The following is a 14,762-nucleotide window of genomic DNA, read 5'->3' as shown; positions in this document are numbered from 1 at the left end:
TCATCCACAGCTCAGACCCTATTTAATTACCACTCTCATCACCAACCATTCAAGGCCTCGAGCAGATACTCAGAGACCCACAACCAGAATATTAAGAGGATGGCGGATCTTATGTTTCCAGTTCTCTTCTCTCTACAGCTTTTATGACAGGTGACTGCATGGCTTGCTTGTGTCTCTATTCAAATGGTAGCCTGTTGCATTGATGAACTGCTCCAATGGTGGCGAGATGGCATTTTTTTTATGCTACATCAAAATCGGCCTCTCCAGAGCCATTGCTACCCATTGGTTCTAGCCCTCTGATTCCAAACTATCCTAAAGAGATAAGAGGCAGCGGGAGAAATAGAGAAGAGAGGAAAGAGAGAGAGAGAGAGAGAGAGAATATATACATGAACCTTAGATTCGGCAATAGAGCTACCGTATTTCAGCCCTTTAGATTAGGCAGACAAACAATTACCTAACTATAGCCTTGGGTCTTGAATGAAATAAAGCAATAGACAGGAAATTTAAAAAATAATGAAAAATCCAACATATGAACATACAGCAATCCCCTTATCCACAGGGGATACATCCTAAGACCCCCTCCCCTCCCCTCCAGTGGATGCCTGAAACCATGGGTAATACTGAACGCTATATATACTATTTTTTCTTTTCCTATACATACATAGCACATTATGGCCTTGGCAAGTTGCCAACATAACTACTTGTGCGATTTGGGGCCATCATTAAGTAAAATAAAAGTTACTTGAACACAAGCACTGAGACACCAGGACGGTTGATCTGATAGCCTAGGGGGCTACTAAGTGATGAGTGTGTGAGTACATACAGCATGGAGATACTGGACAAAGGGATACTCGTAATTCACGTCCCAGATGGACCAGAGCAGGACGGCACAGGATTTCATTACACTACTCAGAATGACACGTGATTTAAACCAGCGGTTCTCAACCTTCCTAATGCCGTGACCCCTTAATACAGTTCTTCATGTTGTGGTGACCCCCAACCATAAAATTATTTTCGTTGCTACTCTATAACTGTAATTTTGCTACTGTTATGAATCATAATGTAAATATCTTTTTGTTTTCCGATGGTCTTAGGTGACCCCTGTGAAAGGGTCGTTTGACCCCCAAAGGGGTCTCGACCCACAGGTTGAGAACCACTGATTTAAACTTATGAATTGTTTATTTCTGAAATTTTCCATTTAATATTTTCGGACTGCGGTTGACCGTGGGTAACTGAAACCTCAGAAAGAAAAATTGCGGATGAGGGGGGAACTACTGAAAAAGCTGTACATAGTGGGGGCACGGGGTACAATAGCTTTGGGCAAAACTTTCTTTGAGTCATCTCCCGAATGTTTACACTTTCCTGGCCACCAGCTTCTCCCATTCCCTCACCTGATCCAGCAGTGGGCTTGACAGCCACACAGCTCCAGCCCAGAAAGAAAAGAGAGGTGACACACGGGAACTACACAGAGGGAGGGAAAATGTGAGTTTGTAGGTAAAAGTACGATTTCAATTCATATCCCCAAATATGAAACTCTTGCCTCAAGTGTCTGGGGACGTGTTCTACAGCACTAGTGTACATTTTTAGGCCATTTCTACTAAGTCCAGCACAAGACATACATGGTCCCGCTAGAACCCCAAGTGTGGGCAAGTGAGGACAATATTTGGACACGGATACATAGAACACGGCCAGTGTACCGGCTTAATGCTTCTTAAATCTCTCCACATGGATGCCTCCTTCCCACCTACTCACTCCTAAAAGTGAAATAAAAAGGTAAAAGTCCTAACAGCCCATCTTGGCAGAATTTCTAGAGCCCTTCTTGCCCTTGGGGACCCACGATCCACACCTGCTTGCAGGGTGGGGGCTGCAAAGTTCTTCTAATTAAGGTAGCGTAAAGTACGCCATGCAGTCCCCTGGGGTCTTTTTCAAGAAGTGAAACCTCCTGGTAAGGCAGAAACTTTTTTGTATATCCTTCAGCTCTGGTGAGTGAATTAAACCAAAGTAATTGGGGCAAAGCTCAAGGTAGCAGAAGCTACTTATTTCCTGTCACCTGGTATCTGTCAGACATCCCAGGCCTGGCCTATCACACTTACCCCTGTGTATTGGAGAAACTAGCCATTGAAGTGAACTCAGCAGCAAGCATCCGAACCAGCCCGTGAGCCTGAAAGCCTTGGAGACTCAGGTAAGGAATCAATTTGTTTGGCTTTCATGACTAAAAGGGAGCGATGGATAAGACATAGGATGGTTTTGGAGACGGGAGATTCTCGGCTTTAATTCTAGGGCTTCCATGGTCAGGTTTTCTGAGAGGCATGATTTGAGGAGGGGTAATATCAAAGCTTGCTGCCTAGCCACTGTCTCAACCATTCTCTCAAGAATGACCCTGGCCAATCAACGGCGAGTAATTCTGCACAAATAGCAGGTTGCAGCATGTACATTAGAGCATGGCTACTAATCTACGGGGCTCAGACCTGCACTCTACAACTTATAAGCCACGTAACCTCAGGCCAAGTTACAAAACCTCTGTGTTCCTCAGTTTCCCCTTCTAGAGAATGAGGGAAATAGTGATACCTGCTGCAGTATGAGAATTAAATGAGCTAAACTCCCGAAGCTCTTAGAACTGGTTGCGTGTTACCGAATAGGAAAATAATCAGTTGTGGCTATAATGAAAATAACTCTATTCCTTTCGCTTTAAATGCTTTTGTCTCCAACGATACCCCACTAAATGTAAATGCTCCTAGATGATGTTAAGCCTCATGAGCTAACATTTCCGGAGGGGGTTGATAGACACCAAAATGGCCATGAAATCCTGCCTCCAATCCATCACAGAAGCCTGGAATAAGCGTGGCCACTGGAGGCAACAGGAAGCGCCAATGAAAGGGAACAAAGAGGAATTTTAACTGCGCCGTAATTGTCTCCTGAAACCAATGTATAATGTGACTCCTTTTCCCTGCTCCCCATAAAATGGCTTGATCTCATTGATTGTATCACCTTTTGCTCTGACATCCTGAGTGAGGACTTTGTGTAAACCTGCTCCGAGGAAGCAGTTCCATTTTAGTGTTCAGTTTAACATTTCCTGAGCTCATATATGGAGAAAGCAGATTCTCTATGTAATCCTAGTAGGACATTCCCTTGCAGGATTTAAACGCCATTAGAGAAGTTACAATGTGATGTGGAAAGAAAACAGTTGGTGATCAGTGAGAAATGCAAAAGGTTTTGAAGGAGCAGTGGAGTAGGAACAGCCTCAGGTGATGTGAATGTCTCCTGGGGCGCATCCTGGTGAAAGTGAAGGGGAAGAGGAGCATTGCACAGTGGAGAGGATTCAGAAAAGAAAGCAGGAGGCATGTCCAGAGCAGTGGCTCCCATGGGGAACAGTGGGATACGAGTTTAAGAAGTTAGGTAGAGCTGAACTGTGATGGAATAGAGAGAGAGTTCAAGCTCCGGAAAAAGATGCGTTAAGCAGTGACTTAGGGAGTCTGATCAAGGAGCCTAGAGGCTGGACTAGAAAAGACAGAGATTGAAGGCAGAAATGCAAGATTTTTAATGCTTATACCAGAAGAGGAAATGAGAATCTAACTCAAGGGGTGACACTGAAAGTAGGAAAGAGATCCACCTGCCAGATAAGATACATTACAGAGAAAAACAGCATGACTTGGCCATTGATTGAACTTCGGAGATAAAGGAGCAGGAGTGAAATATGGCTCCATCTTTTGAAGCCTGGGTGAGAGGGGAAACAGAAATACAGCAGCCTGATGGGTGATGCCTGAGGGAAGGCCATCGGCTTTGCAGAGCAGTCCTTGAAGAGAGTAGTTTCAGTACAGTGGCTCTGGCCGAAACTAGCAGCGAAGCATTGAGGAGTGAGTGGGCGGTGAGGAAGTGGAGGAAGAGAGTGGAACCATCAGCTTTTAAGCTGCAGTTAAAGGACAGGGAGATTGGGCGGTGGCTGGGGACACTGCTGGATTAAAGGAAGAGGATTTGGGATTAGGGAACACCCCAGCACGTTTTAGTCATTAAAAAAAAACTCCTGGAATAACCATTATTCTTTGAGTGCTAAGTACTTTGTAAGTTGCAAATTATCTCATGTTCTCAAAAGAATGCTTTGAATACAGTGATCCCCAAAGGTAGCAAGCAACAGAAGTGGGACGAGCCCTTTGAGCTACAGAACACCATAAACAGAGAGAGACTGGCGATGCAAGAACCAGTTTCTTAGAAGAACTGATGTCTTGCTGGAGGGAGAAGGGCTCAGGGGCACAGGGCAGAGGGAAAGGAAGTTAAGAACATTCGTCCTCAGAGATAAGTACACAGGAGGCCGGACAGGATAAAAATGCAAAACTATTTTGAGTGGCAAAGGAGGAAGTTGAGGTAACAGAAGCTAGGTAGCTTTGAACTCAGTAAATGATGGAATTATTGGACCTAAAAGTTATTACTTAAACCAAAACCCATAAGGACTGTGAGCTCTTCTTCAGTGGATGGATGCAGAATCAGTGGTGCCTTTTACAAATCAAAAGACATTTGCAGAAGTTGCAGTAATAAAATGGGGCAGTCAGTGTCTGATAAAGTGAGTCCTGATTTTAAAGTGTTTAGCAAAAATAAAATCCTATTTTACCATATTTTGACCAATGTGGCCCGTAACCCCAATTAATGTACCAACTAGTCTCTGGGCATAACTGTGTAAGGCACTGTTTAAGTAACTGTGAACAAATTTTTTTTTTGATAGGGCAAAGCTATAGAAATCTACAATATCCTTAGGAGTATGTGGTCTGGTTTCATATATTCCCACAAAATGAAATTTTTCATTACCCAGTCAGCCTACGGTGCCCTGGGATAAAAATGTCTATCTATCTATCTATCTATCTATCTATCTATCTATCTATCTATCTATCTATAGATACACATCATAGATTATTTGCATAAACAATGAAGTAGCAGATAGAAACAGATATGCTTGTGTTTATAAACTACCATTTTACAGTAATATTTGTTGAAGGCTTTCTAGAAACCTAATTTCCATAGCGAGACATCATTTTAACAGAGCAAATACTTTCTCCCCATGGTCATTACTGCCATTAGCCACTGCAGACACAGGCTGAGAAGAACGTGCTTATGTAAACGGGTTTTCTCACCAATAAAACAGACACAACCTTAGGCAGCTGAAAAATAAGGATAAATTAAAACAACAGTACTCCAATCATCTCCTTCTGTCCAGATGCTTGATGACCTTTGCTCTTTAAAAATCACCCTCACTAAAATGAGTCCTCTGGAGAAGGCAAAATCAAGTGCGAAGCACCCAGTCAAAACCTCCTCCCTTCCCTTCAGCCCATGGCCCAGACAGGTATTCTGTTTTCTGTTGATTTATAGTCACCCTAAAAAGCACATCTATTTGAAGAGGGAAAAGTTCATAAGTGAAATAGGCTGAATTCCCATTTCCCACAAGGGACAAAGCAGCCTGGTACCAAAGATACCTCATTGGATAGGTCAAGTCCTCATTTTAGATCCCTACTAGTCAGGCACCTTTGAACAAGTTGCCTAACTTTTCTGTGCCCTTGTTACCTTCTCTACAAAATAGGGCCAACGATTTATCCTATGTCTACTCTGGGAGGCTCAAAGTGAGATGCCAGATGTGAAATCTCTTTGTAACCGTAAAGTGGATCCAAATGTAAGACCCGGGAGACCCCCAATCACTGTCTCACAGCACCCTGCAGTTGTCAGGCTCTGTGTGACCTCAGTAAGATAAGTGAGATAGACAGACAATCTTGGTCTCCAAGGCCCCTTACACAACTTGTAGTCAATAGAGATAAGACCAAAGATGTATCCGTAAAGAGAGATTCCCAGGGCTCAGGAAAGACCCAATATAATTCATGTAAGTAACTGACATAAACAAATACCAAAAGGAAACCCGAGGTGAAGAAGGTTGAGCAGTCTTAAAATGTTAGAGCTGCAAAGGACCTTGGTAATAATGACCATCCAACTTCAGAAATGAGTAAACCATGGATTCTAAGAACAAACAGCATTTATTACTTTCTCTCTATGTACTAGGCACTTTCATATGTTAACTTATTTCTCACAACATGTGTAAAAGGGGGACTGTTCTCATTTTTCAGATAGAAACAATAGAAATAATGCTTATAAAGATAATAATACTAAGAAGAAGAATAGCAACAAAAGTAGCTAAGGGTTATTCAGACATGGGTGCTTTACATACTATTATTTCTTCCATCAGATTTACTAACAAACTATTAAATCCAGGCAAAATTTTATATTATGAGAGAGAACAAGGTCTCTGCTTTGATGGAATTTATATTCTAATGGGGAGAGACAGACAATAAGCAAGCAAGCAAATAATCAAGGTAATTACCCACAGTGACAAATGCCATGAAGCAAAAACAAGGGGGTGTTGTGAGAGAAAGTAACTAGGAGGGTGCATTGTGGCTTAAGGGTTCGGAGAAAGCTTCTCTGAGGATCTGACATTTGAGATACATTTGAATAAAAAGGCATCAGCCATGCACAGACCATCAGTCTATTTAAGTCTTATAGCAACACTATGAGACAAGAATTATTATTATTCCCATATTACAGCTGAAGAATTTGAAGCCCAGAGAATTTTAAAAACTTGCCCGGGGTTTCACAGCAAATAGAAGAATTCTGATTTAAACCTAGGCAATCTGACTCAGGGGGCCACAGTCTTCCATACAACCTTAGAGAGCCTCCTTGAAGTGATTTACTCAAGGTCACAGAGTTAGCAGTGGAGGGCAGATTAGAATCAGCCCCTCCTGATTCCAAGGACCATCCTCATAATGCTCTGTCATGATGCCTCTGGTCCATCACAATGCACAAAACCAGATAAGCAAACGGACAAGGACAAGTCAATACAAGACAAGTTTTCCAATATGAAAGCATTAAGAAAAGCACTCAGGGATGAGAGGCAAATAGGACATGCAGATATATAAGCATGGTGTTCTCTACAAGGTAAAGTACGCCCCAAACATGGTTGTCAAGAATACTGGCAGCAATCCTTGGGCCCATATGTCCTCACTTGAGATGCCCCCTCCAGATCTTGTCTTAGAAGATGGCAGCAGGCCTTGCCTCAGATCCAAAATCATGAGGAAGAGGCCATGTCTACCCTCAGTGACACCCATGGAGAGCTTACAGAGAAAAGCATTCAGGTGCACGACACGAGATAAAGACTACTGAAATCCTGTTCTCTCTCTTCTCATTTGATTATTTGTTTTATTTTTAGAAGTTTTGAAGGTGAAATGACAACACCCAGAAATTCAATGAGTGGAGATTTCCCAGCAGATTCTATGAAAGGCCCTATTGCCAGGCAACCTGTTAAAAAAATAATTCCCAGGACAATGCCTTCCGTGGTGGGCCCCACACAAAGCTTCTTCATGAGAGAATCCAAGGCTTTGGGGGTGAGTTCAGTTGCCCTCCATTCCATACCCTGGGGGTGCTCTGGCCTGCAGAAGCAGGGGCTGTAGGCCAAGTACAGGACTCAATGCAACTTGAAGGTATTTGACCCAACCTGAGTTGCTCTTTATGTCTGACACAGAGGGTCAAATCAGGGGTGTACAGAGATGTTATCATGATGATCTTATGCCCCCTGTTGATTTTGAAGCTTGCATATTTAGGGGTCTCCCATCCCAGTTTGTCATAAGCATCCTAGGCATATCTGCCTTGGAAATGCCCCAGGTGATGGGGGAAATGGATCTGAACAAGAAAAACGTCTTAGCACCTTCACCACTTCCTTTGAGCATTTTACACAGGCCCTAGTCAGCAGCCAAGGCTTTCAGCCTAACCTTTGCTGTCTGACTCGATGATGCTTTCCATTTACCCATCAGTGCCCTATTCTCTCCCCAGGCTGTCCAGATTATGAATGGGCTCTTCCACTTCGCCCTAGGCGGCCTCCTGATGATCTACGGCAACATCTATACACCCCTTTGTATAACTGTGTGGTACCCTCTCTGGGGAGGCATTATGGTGAGTAAACACTCAACAACCATTCGGGGAGTGATGCAGACACACAAGTTCAAAAGCTCCACAGGAACATACCAGATTGTTTCAGTGTTGAGGAAAGTATATGGGTAGGAAATAAGTTATCAGGTTCAAGTAATTTGGTGGAAAAAGAGTTGACTAAATTGAGCATGAATGCAATCGTTGAGAGTTGGTGGTCATGCTTCATGTGACGTCAGAAAGATGCCCTACGGGAATCTACACAGGAAAGGAAGCAGGTCCTCTCCAAAGTCAATTTGGATGGAGAGGGGAGGAGCACTAGACATTTGCATCGTATAGCAAAATGGGCAGGAGCGTCCCACTTCCTCCCAACTGGTCCTCCTTCCCTATTATTCTGTTTAATTGCTAATTGCACATGGTGGAATTAGTCCCATTGCAAATAGATCTCCTTTTGCTTATCAGGAGAGCAGCATTCTTTATAGCTGTTTTGTGTGCACGTTTCCCAAGCTTGTAACCCTGTCTAGGTGTAGTACGGGGCAGTGGTGTTTATATCACCATTAGTTGTTACTATAAAGAATGAGTCCAGGATTGAAATTTTCCAAATGAGGGGAGATGGATTAGAACAAGACTTTTCTCCATTTTACAGCTTGAAGAGTAGAATAGGAAAATGAGAAATAATCATCACTTCCTGTAGCAGCCAACATTTTAATGGCATGCCTATGACTCTCAGGCCAAGTATTTCCTACATTGATTCATTTTTCATTGGTATCTAAGTCATTTAAATCATTATGAACTCCAAAGAGCAAGTCCACAAATTAAAAAGAAAGAAAGAAAGGAAGGAAGGAAGGAAGGAAGAAAGGAAGAAAGAAAGAGAAAGAAAGGATAAAAGTAAAACTTTTAAGTTCACAGTGTGACTATTAATTGACATAGAAATGTGAATTCTGCCTCTTTGGCCTCATTATATTCCTAGTCACAGCTCCCCAGTTGGTTAAATAAAAGGCATGGATTGAACGTAGTTGAACCCAAATAAAGGAGAAATATGACTGCTGAAAAATAAATGAATCTGATAAAAACGGTCAGACAGTTTAGTGAAAGTAGTTGACAGTGTGGATAGTTTTTACAACCAGTTCTCAATATTAAAAAGTAATCTCCCTCTCTGCCCCTTCTCTCGTCTCTCCCATGCCCTGCCCCCGCACACCACCTCTGTTTTCACAGTATATCATTTCTGGATCACTCCTGGCAGCAGCGAAGATGAACTCCAGGAAGAGTTTGGCAAGTAATCGTATGTTCTTCTTTCCCACACACATGAGAGAAATATCTAATTTCTCAGTTGAAAACTAGAACCCTTAACGACTTCTGGAATCATAGTAGCATTGAGTCCTTTCAACCCTAAAAAGCAAAAGACCCTCTCCAATGCTGTTGTGATTTTATGTATGAAAAACTTGGAAAGGAGATCTACTTGAAATGTGTCCATGGAAACAGAATTAAAGGCAGATCAATGAAAAGCATGGTTTTGAACTTACGACTGATAAATGCTGTGTGAGACCTACAGATCTCTTTGAAAGCTGTGTTATTTCTCTCAGGCCACCATTTAGGACAACTGTCTCATTGGTGCTGTGATTGAATTAAGTCCTAGTTAACCTTGAGCTGTAACTTCGAGCAAGTCAGTTTACCTCCATGTACCACTGAGTTTTCACCTATAAAATGGAGATAACAGTCCCCGCAACCATATGAAATTGTCATCAGGATGAAATGGAGTAATAGATAGGAAAGTGCTTCAGAAGCTATAAAGATACAGAGTGATCCTATTCATATAATCCCTAGGGACTCATTTACACCCAGGAAGAGCTGCCGATTTTGTGTGTGTCAAGAGCTTACCAGCAAGTTTCCTCCCTCAACTTTTTAACACTCTTACTAACTTGAATCTGACTTCCAAAGTCAGTGAGTGGCTGAGGGGATTGAGATAGCTCCTCTCTAGGGGGAAAAAAAATTATGCAGGTCAAGTTGTTTTATTCACCAAATACAGCCAGCGCTACTGTAGGTAACATAGTCAGGGATGAAATACGTGTGTCTTAAAGTAATCATCAGTCATCTCATATCATTATGGTACTTGCTACGTATATTTTCCTATTTTGACCTTTTATCGCTCTTGCAAGGTAGAACTCGCCCACTCCCTGATGTCCTTTTACCTATGCTACAGAGACATCAGCCCTATTTTTATTTTGAAAGATGGCTCATTGAAATCTACATCAATAGACAGTAGGTGTTGTTATTCTCGCTGCTGTTTGTCTCCACTTGATGGTCCAGACCTAGAGAGTTCTGTCTGCTTTTATCTCCACCTATACCCACAATACCATCCTGCTTCGTTGAGATGGAAGGACTTCCTTCTCCCTCCTCCCTCTACCTCTTATGCGGACAGATATGAGCGGAATACTATTTATCTTCATTTACCCAACAACTATTTATTGAATGCCTACTAAGATGGTGGCAGTGGCAGTGAAAGAAAGTGCAAGGATACAATTTATGAGAATTAAGGATTACGTCTACATTTTTTTCTGATAAACTGATTGGATGGTGATGGCATAAAATGCGATGGGAAAGACTAAGAAAGGAAGAGGAATGAGAGATGAAGGTTTTTGTTTTATAGCGACAAAGAGACTAAAAATGACTGAGAGAAGTCATGAAATAGGATGATTTAGGTGCAGTACCTTTGTGAGTCAGAGAAATGAGATCTAGAATTCCTTCCTAGCTGGTAGTCTCCAAATGAAATCAAACCCAATGAATAACTCTTTATGTCTCCATTACAGGTCAAAGGGAAAATGATAATGAACTCATTGAGCCTCTTTGCTGCCATTTCTGGAATAATTCTTTTGTTCATGGACATATTTAATATTACAATTTCTCAATTTTTTAAAATGGAGAGGCTGGACCTTATTAAAGTTCACATGCCAGATTTTGACATAAACAACTGTGAATCAGCTAACTCCTCTGAGAAAAACTCTCCCTCTAACCAATATTGTTCCAGCATTCGATCTGTGTTCTTGGTAAGTGTGAAATCTGATTTCTTTTCATAGAGGAAGTGTGGCATTTTTATTATGAGCATCAACTCTAGATCCAGACTGTCTGCACCTGCCACTCATTGCCTATAAGGCTTTGGGCAAGAATTTTAACCACACTCTGCCTCAATTTCAATTGTCGAATGGGGAAGGTAACAGTACTTATCTTGTAGGTGTGTTTTGAGGGGTGAGTTAATCTATGCAAAGCATTTAGAACAGTGTCTGGTACATAAAAAGTGCAATGTAAGTGTTTGTGTTAACATTAATATTAATATTATTAGTAATGGTATTAATATTTATTATTATTAAGATGAATTTTGAAAAACTACTACCAGAGTTGTTATGAATCTCTTTTGCCTCAAGGGGGTTTTAGAACAGAGTTTGAAGGGGGAAAAAATGCATCTCCCAAGTACAAAGACGTTTCCTTGGTATGATGTCACCTAAATAAAGGAGGATATAAGTTAATTTGGGACTCAGTAATTATCCTTTCCTACATAAAATTGATTCTTCAACTAATTATTACTGTCTTGTTTCTATCAGCAACATGCATTATCTATATATTGTGTGTCAGGAGTTGTGCTAAGGGTTAAGCTTAGAAAGATACTAGTTGTTCTTTCAGTTAGTCATTACTCACCTGAAGATTTTATCTTTTAATCATTTAATTTTAGTCAACAGTCATTTACTGAGCACCTATCATATTCTTATATGTTTCCTGACTACATTTTCACCATTTTTCTTTTGTTTTGCAGAGCATTTTTGCAGTGATGCTGATCTTCTCCTTTCTCCAGAAGCTCGTGACAGCTGGCACTGTTGAGAATGAATGGAAAAAACTGTGCTCCAGACCCAAAGCTGTAAGTGGTGGCCACTGTGTCCCCAACCTCCCTCTAGGAAAACCATGTCTTACAAAGAATCATTTATAAAGAATGTGATCTGGTGTGACTTTGGGAGCTTCATGAAAAAACAGCCTTGGCATATTTCTGGAAAGTAGAAAATACTAATAATGAGGGGAAATGTCCTGAAATTTGAAATTGGTTGGTTAGACAGGGGATATAGTTCTATAATATGGGCACCCTCTTTCTAACCTTGAGCTCTGCTTGACTCAGGCACCCAACTTGATTCCACACTTAATGTATATAAGCAAGATGGCTGAAGTGTGTAGGCTGGTTAAAGGCACTAGTTCTTCCACTGCATTTCTCAGTATTCCCTTCTTCCACCCTCCACCACCACCTTTTCATCCAATCCCTCTACATAAGCATTAGGTTTAAAGAGGCTCCACAATTGGGAGATAGGAATATCCTGGTGATAGATCTATTAACAACAGCTTCAGAACCATAGAATGTCAGATTTAGAACAGAATTTAGAAATCATCATCAATTCTTTCATTTTGCAGATGAGAAAAATAGGATTAGAGAGAGAAAATGACTTTCTCAAGGTTCTCTCCCATAAAAGCAAAGCAAAACTAAAATCTAAAGTCCTCCTTTACTGCAGTGTTCTTTGTCAAATACTGCACTATCATTCCAGGCAAAGGGGCAAGTCAGTCTTGGCCTTGAGTATGAGCCTTGATCAGTGATTGGAGAAGGATTTGAGCCCCTGGGAAATCAGTCCTGGCCCTTGGAGGCACATAAAACAACCTAAGTAGCATGAAAATGAGGAGGTAATTGAGAAACATCCTAGGGACTCTTGAGAACTGTGCCAACAATAAAAGTCAAGAAAAGTTTGTTTAACTTTGTGTTCTAGGATGTTGTTCTCCTGTCGGCTGAAGAAAAAAAAGAAAATGTGATTGAAGTAAAAGAAGAAGTGGTGGAGCTGACTGAAATATCTTCCCAACCAAAGAATGAAGAAGAAGACACTGAAATTATTCCAGTCCAAGAAGAAGAAGGAGAAGACACAGAAATAAACTTTCCAGAGCCTCCCCAAGATCAGGAATCCTCACCAATAGAAAATGATAGTACCCCTTAAACTACTTTTTTCTGTTCTTTTCTGTCTCCCTTTTCTAAGCATTAGTGTTCATAGCTTCCAGGAAGCATAGCTAACCCCATTTCTTGAGGTTCTCTGTGTGTATCCACATCTCACTCTGGTCTTCGCACGGAGCAACCACAGCCCCCACCGCTCTCTCATTCAGAGAATACAGCCATTGTGGCAGGCTGTGTCCTAATGTTTCTTGTTTGGAGCAGCTTTCTTACATTAAAATTAAAAGGTAGAATGTGATTTTCTTTGCCTTGGATAAGCTGTAGTAGTAGCAGCAGCAGTTTCTTTTCATTTCTTCCCTTCTCAACAGGGAACTGCACCCTGATGCAAAAGATAAATGACTGCTCCATGCCCTCCCTAAACTATCTCTAATTCTTTCCACATCTATATTTTTGATGGAGTCCCATTGGCACCATTGTTTTAAGGACAGTAAAAAATAATTATAATGAGATGCAAAAAGGAACCTAGTCTATCTGTCTTCTTATGGGAATGACACTGTGGCACATTCTTAGAGCCTCCACACCCTCAGGGAAGCCCTAAGTGGACAACACCCAATCCTTTCTTTATACAAATAGCACAGTTTATGCTATCTGTCTTGTTTCCCTAACTCCAGCTCTAGGTTCTTGGTTACATTGTCAACCTACCTTTAGGAAAGAGAAGAAAGCATGAAAGGAAAAGGCTATGAGTATCCAAATCCCAAAGGATAATCAACACTTATATTTGTACAATATTTTCCAGGTCACAGAGTAGTTTATTAAATAATTGCATTTGATCTTCCATCATCAAGAAAAAAAAATCCCTATTTTACAAATGTTTCAAAAAAGCTAAGTAACTTGTAAATAAGTAAAGGTAATTTGTCAATGGTTACAGCTAGTAATTTTGAGAGTCTTGTTTCATACCCAGATCTTACTACTCAAATCCTGTAATGTCTGAAATACCCAAATTGCCTATCCAATGCCTGCATAAACTACTAGAGCTAAGTCAACAGGTTTTATCAAGCACCTACCCTCTGACCAGCATGACACAGATGTTGAGCAAGACACAAAAGAATCAGAAATCAGGTTTTACCCCTTGGGAATAAAAAGACTTAGACATTCACCACCTTAGAAAACTACTGACATCATTGATATGTAATTAGCTGTCATGCTGCAGATTATATGATGCAGACACTAAGTGCTATAGACATCTTAAGAAAGAAGATCATGCAGGAAAATAACATGATTAGTTACAATGCTGAATCTCAGGCAATAGCTACCCTACTTCTTGATTCTTGTTCATATTCAGAGATACTAGTACCCAATGTAGAAAGAATGTTAACCTAGGAAGATGTCTCTATAATCTATCAACTACCTTTGAGCGTTTGCTATATGTTGAGTGCTTCCAGATTCTGGCAGGTAAATAGACAATGTAACTTTCACTCCCTGTGATATTTCCACTTTGTAAGGGGCCGCCAATGGAAGATATTTCCTGATTAGAAAAAAGGAGGTAGGGTATTTCTTTGTCTATGTAAAGTCCTCAAAATTAACTTTGAATAAATAAAAGGATATTTGTGTTTGTGTCTGCAGTGGATGATTCCAACATGGTGTTTCCCTGGTCTTCTTTCTCCTGTAACATTACACCATGCAAGGCTCCTAGAGCTTTAAGTTCATATTCATAAGACTCCAACCTGGGTGTGAACTGTGAGGTGTCAGGACATTGACTATTTATGTCAGTACATTTTTACACACACACATATTCCCAAGGAAAATTTTCCTGGACTAGGTCATTAATAATGCATTCCTCACTCTCAGC

General features: G+C 41.0%; 1 protein-coding gene across 1 annotated transcript; it reads left to right on the top strand.

The window, feature by feature from the left end:
- The first annotated feature begins 1,982 nt into the window (after positions 1-1,982).
- On the top strand, positions 1,983-14,535 carry MS4A1 (membrane spanning 4-domains A1). Its single transcript, XM_019655946.1, has 7 exons — positions 1,983-2,182; positions 7,235-7,409; positions 7,855-7,974; positions 9,163-9,219; positions 10,755-10,991; positions 11,753-11,854; positions 12,741-14,535. Exons 2-7 carry the CDS (start codon positions 7,251-7,253, stop codon positions 12,960-12,962), a joined length of 897 nt encoding a protein of 298 aa, XP_019511491.1. The 5' UTR covers positions 1,983-2,182; positions 7,235-7,250; the 3' UTR covers positions 12,963-14,535.
- The last annotated feature ends 227 nt before the right edge of the window (positions 14,536-14,762 follow it).

Source organism: Hipposideros armiger, unplaced genomic scaffold (genome assembly GCF_001890085.2).
Source record: "Hipposideros armiger isolate ML-2016 unplaced genomic scaffold, ASM189008v1 scaffold_253, whole genome shotgun sequence".
NCBI lineage: Eukaryota > Metazoa > Chordata > Mammalia > Chiroptera > Hipposideridae > Hipposideros > Hipposideros armiger.
This window is presented reverse-complemented; position numbering and strand designations above follow the sequence as displayed.

Excerpts from the sequence above, each read along its gene's own strand:
- MS4A1 (XM_019655946.1), top strand. The coding sequence starts at position 7,251 with ATGACAACACCCAGAAATTCAATGAGTGGAGATTTCCCAGCAGATTCT. Across the intron at positions 10,992-11,752 it reads GCATTCGATCTGTGTTCTTG|AGCATTTTTGCAGTGATGCT; the intron begins GTAAGTGTGAAA and ends TTTGTTTTGCAG. Across the intron at positions 11,855-12,740 it reads TGTGCTCCAGACCCAAAGCT|GATGTTGTTCTCCTGTCGGC; the intron begins GTAAGTGGTGGC and ends TTTGTGTTCTAG.